The sequence below is a fragment of the Rattus norvegicus genome, chromosome 1 (genome assembly GCF_036323735.1).
Source record: "Rattus norvegicus strain BN/NHsdMcwi chromosome 1, GRCr8, whole genome shotgun sequence".
NCBI lineage: Eukaryota > Metazoa > Chordata > Mammalia > Rodentia > Muridae > Rattus > Rattus norvegicus.
In genome coordinates, this window is record NC_086019.1 from 169,106,388 (window position 1) to 169,111,667 (window position 5,280).

The 5,280-nt window shown below is 44.7% G+C and overlaps 1 protein-coding gene across 1 annotated transcript; it reads right to left on the reverse strand.

Moving 5' to 3' along the window:
- Positions 1 to 972: 972 nt before the first annotated feature.
- On the reverse strand, positions 973 to 1,941 carry Or52b2 (olfactory receptor family 52 subfamily B member 2). Its single transcript, NM_001000550.1, has one exon. The coding sequence runs from the start codon at positions 1,939 to 1,941 to the stop codon at positions 973 to 975; it is 969 nt and encodes a 322-aa protein (NP_001000550.1).
- Between the last annotated feature and the right edge of the window lie 3,339 nt (positions 1,942 to 5,280).

Sequence of the window (5,280 nt, forward strand, 5' to 3'; positions counted from 1 at the left end):
CATGGCTTCAATGGCATATGTAGCAGAGGATAGCTTTGTTGGACACCAATGGGAGGAGAAGCCCTTGGTCCTGCCAAGTTTGGACCCCCAGTGCAGGGGAATGATGGGCTGGTAGTAAGGGGGGTGGATGGGGGGTAACATCCTTATGGAGGAGGGGGAGGGGCTAGGTGGCTTATGTACAGGAAACCTGGAAAGGGAATGACATTTGAAATGTAAATAAAGAAATATAGCCAATAAAAAATTAAAAATAAAGAAAGAAAAAAGAAAGAAAGAAAGAAAGAAAGAAAGAAAGGAAGGAAGGAAGGAAGAAAGAAAGAAAGAAAGAAAGAAAGAAAGAAAGAAAGAAAGAAAGAAAGAATTTAAGGAATTTCCCAAAAGAGAGAAAGACATATATGGTCTTTTAAAAAAAAACACATAACACCATAGAAGTTAGTGAAGAACTTTTATTTGTTTTATTTGTTTGGTGTTTGTGAAAGAGTTTTGCTTTGTAACTCAGGTAGTTCTTGAACTGAGTAAGAAAGCCATGCTGTTCTCAAACCCAGATCAACCCTGCTGACTTAGCTGCCTCAGTGCTGGGAGTACAGGCATGAGCCACCAAGCCACACTTACTTGATTCTATACCAAAGAAAAAAGAAAAAGTAAATCATCTTAAGGACTTTAAAATAGCAGACCCCCTTCATATATTAAATGTTTAACGATGTTCATTTGTTTATAGCTTTACTTCCTGTGACATATCAATTACTGAGAAAGTCAAATGCTCATTATCCGGGAAATGTACAGCTAATCATTTCTGGTTTTTAAGGATAAATGTATGAAGTGGGTAGCAAACATTAAACATGAGAAAGAGAAAGGAGGACCAATCAGAAAATGGAGATGTGCAGAGCAGGGAAGAAGGAAGCAAAAAGACAGTCTTTTCTGTCCAGGAGATCTGTGCTCCTTGGTGAAGCTGGATAAAAGATTCACAGGGACCAGTCATCCCAAAGGCAAGGAACAACACTGAGTCTTAATGTCCAAGAACCAGTGGACCACACCCTCCCGGATCTGCTTAGTCTTCACTCCGTAGACAATGGGGTTCAGCATTGGAGGCACCACCACATAAAGATTGGCCAGCAGGATATGCACATGTCGGGGAATGTTTCTCCCAAAGCGGTGGGTCAGTAAAGTAAAGAAGGACGGAACGTAAAACATGAGGATGACGCAGAGATGCGAGCCACAGGTGCTGAGAGCTTTGTGCCGAGCATCCTGGGAGGGCAAACGAAACACCGCTCGGAGGATGAGCGAGTATGACACAGCAATGAGGATCACATCCACGATGACCATGACGATAGGCACTGAGAAGCCGTACCAAATGTTAACGGTGATGTCGGCACAAGCTAAGCGGGCCACCCCAATGTGCTCACAGTAGGAATGGGGGACAATGTTGGTTCTGCAGAATGGCAGCCGCTTGAGCAAGAAAATCACAGGAAAGATAATACAGACGCTTCTGATGACAATGGCTAGAGCCATCCTCCCAACTGTGGGCCAGGTTAGCACTGTTGCATATCTCAGTGGGGCACAGATAGCTACAAAGCGGTCAAAGGCCATGGCTAACAAGATGGCTGACTCCCCCACAAACATTGTATGCACAAAGAAGACTTGGGTGACACAGGCATCAAAGGCAATGTTGTGGGCATGGAACCAAAAGATAGCGAGGGCCTTGGGTACAGTAGTGGTGGACAGTAAGATGTCTGTGATGGCCAACATGGAGAGGAAAAAATACATGGGTTCATGAAGGTTCCGTTCTGTGATGATGACCATTATCAAGATGCTGTTTCCGAGGACTGCAGTGACATACATGAGGCACAGGGGTATAGACAGCCAGATGTGATAAGTCTCCAACCCAGGGATGCCAAGTAGCACAAAAACTGCAGGGTGGATGATGCTGATATTGCTGTGAATCATGATCTCACTATAGTGCTAAAGGAACAGAAAGGAACTTGGGCATAATGCAGTGACACAAACATAGATGTGAACTTGTGAACTGCTGAGCTCCCAAGTTCACCTAGAGGATAGTGGCTAGGGTGTTGGAATAGCTTCTGGCCCTGAGAGTTCCAGTTGTACAGTTTCTGTGGCAATGTGCTTTAAGAACCAACAGAAGTTATACCTGCCTCTGTTCATCCTGCCCCCGGAGTTCTGACGTACCCCCGCCTTTTAATGTTGATTCTACCATTTCCACAGAAGCACAGATTGCCTGCTACCTAGCTTGTGCTTGTCCCATCCACGACATTTTGTTCTGTATTTACCTAAATTTCTCTCCCCTTCTTCTTGTTTGCCCAAATCTTAGCCTTAAAATAGCACCTCAAAACACACCACTCTGTAATGTTTTTAATATTTCTCCTTCCTGAAGACATATTAACTAAATGTCTTTAAACTCGATTATATGTAATCGTACTGTTTATCCGCCTATTACCTTGAGCATTTCTCAGGACAACTGTCCTCATGGCTCCCTGTGATGGACATGGGGAGTCAGTTGGAAACTGGAAGCAGCTAAGGGATGGATCTATCTACTCTGGGCCAGATTACCTCTTCCCTGACGGCAGTAAATAGGAGCCAACCAATGAAACTGAAGGAACAATTTTCATCACTCTCCTCGTGAACCTGTGCTCCCAAACGCTCCACACAAACACCTTTTAATCAGTCCTACATCTGCTTATCCACATTACCCTGCAGCTGATGGACCCCTCTTCAGGACAAACTGTCTGAACAAGAGAGAATCATCGACTCTGTCTCCCTGCCCTCTATCAGCTCTGGTGCAGCTTTCCCTACTTGCCCCTTCACTCCAAAAGTAACCAAGTCTCCTTGTTACTAGAAAGTGTTCGAAATTCTCCTTGGTTGTCCAACACACAATGAACATTTGTCTCTGAAGGTAGTTATCTGTCTGCTCTTTGGACTAAAGAAAGGGTTAGTATTAATAATGTAGACAGGACCATGATGAAGCCTCCATGGGTCAGGTGTGATGACATGTGCCTGTCATCCCAGCGCTCCAGAAGGAAGCAGGGGCATGAAAATGGGCACAAATCCAGGCTAACCTGGGATACACAGAGCCCCAGGTTAGACCAATGCTAAAGAATAGGTTTTTATCTCAAATAAACAAATAAAATGCCATGAGAGAATAAAGAAAGAATTAAAACAATAAAGGCATCACATAAAAACTAGACAGACACCCTGATAAACATGTTCCAGGAGCCCTATGGAAGAAGCCATGAGAAGGAATAAAATCCTCAATTCAGGAGTTCATCCTCCTGACTGTGGGATTGTATTTCCTTGAACCACAACCAGCTTTGAGGAAGGAACAGTGGAACTACAGGTGGATACCAGGGAGAGAACATAACCAGATCTCAACAATAGGTAATGGCCAGGCAGATACCTCTCAAGCCGAATCTCTTAAATGTGTGCTCAGTGTGCACTTGAAGGAGACCCTGAGCTTTGCTGAGTAAACACTGAGGAGTGTGTGCTGGAACAGTGCTGCCTCTATTCTGAAGGCCCTCCCTCAAGTCTGTAGAAACCAAAGCCACACCAGAAAACCAATCCACTTTTCTCAGAAGAAAAGATACCGGTATTTAAATCTTTACTGCTTCTTCCAACTCTGCTACATGCTAATGTATTCTTTTTTAAAATAAAGCAGATATTAGCTTTATTGCAAGATACAAGCCCCTAATAAACCCCTGCTCTTCTCTCGCAACTATGTGGTATGACCACAAGACTGAGATGCCAGGGCACTGGGAAGCTGTTGATGGAGTTCTTCAAAGAGTGCTACTGACTGGCAAGGACTGTCACTTCACTGTGTGCTTCCCAGGGGAGCATCTCAGCCCTGCTGCTTCTCCGTCAAACCACAGAGAGTGAGGGTCACAAAGAGCTACGTGTGGACTCACAGAGAGCACTTCCCAAGGCTCTAGAGGAAGATTAGAGCAATTTTACAAAAGAGAAGGAGCGTCAGAAAGGTAGAGAAGGGGCCAGGAGCCATGTGGATGTAGGAGACTGTGTTGTGTTGGGTGGGAGCACTTACTTACAGAGTCACTCTCCTTCTCCGTGCCTCTATTTTCTCCTCAGCAATGAGAGGACAATAATCAGCTGTGAGGGTAACTGTGGGGGTTATGGTGCTCTCTAGGGCAGCGTGCTGAGAGCCGTTGCTGTTATCGCATCAGTGTCTGTTTGGATGTCGTCCTACTGTACTTTTCCTGGACGCAAAACAGCTGAGCACCAAGCTAGAGTGAACACCATGCTGAAACCCTACTCTTCACCCAGACAGGACCAAATGAAACACCTTTCCCAGGAGGAGAGGAAGAAATTGAACCAAAGAAGCTCCAAAGAAAAGAGTCACTGGCAAGCAGGTCTCTCAGGTAGACCTGACCTCTCAGAACCCAAGCTTAGACCCAGACCCAGGCTCAGCCTGGCTCAGAACTACACAGAAGACTTCAAGCAAGTGCTTTAAAAAATAACCATGTGTCTCAGCAGAAATAAAGAGAAATTGTCCCTGTGATTTACGGATCTTCCTGGGACATGGTGAGGTGACAAGGGTAGCTACAGTATGAAGGAAGCTGGAGTGGGAGCCATAGGGAGGCTGTCCAAGCTAGGAACCAAGGTGTCCTGTGGCTGCTGCTATCTAGGGCTGTTCTTTTCCTTCTCTGTGTAGAGTCCTACCTGTCTACAGACTCTGTCACTGTCCCTTCCTTCCATCTGTAGTTACACAAAGACCTTTTGGATGTCTATGGTCTGAATTTGAAAGGCTTAATATCATATTAACATAGTAGAGTGCATTCATGAGTTCCACCCTATGGAACTGCTAGATGACTATGTGGTTTGCTTTTTGCCTAGCTGAATCATCTGGACACTTATTAATACACGTATTAATTTCACTTTGCCATCCTCTGTGAAAATGCCCTTCATATTTCAAGCATTTTTCCACCATTCATACTCTCTAGCCTGCACACTGAAGCCATGCGTCTGATGGACACAACAGCATACATTATAGCAGGTTTATTGTGAGTTGTATCACAGAACTTTGGTTTTCTTCAACTCTCCTCACTAGCATGCACTAACTGTACACATTAATGGGGCAAAACTCGCAATTTGGAAACTGTTTACCTCTTAACGTACTGATGCAAATTCGGATTTAGTCCTCACTCCTGCCCACAGGCACTTAGACAGTGTGCCCTCCATCTTCACAATCTAAAGTCAGCATTAGCTACACTGCAGAGACACAGAGAACTCCCGACTTGTTACATCTTTAGAGAATTGGTA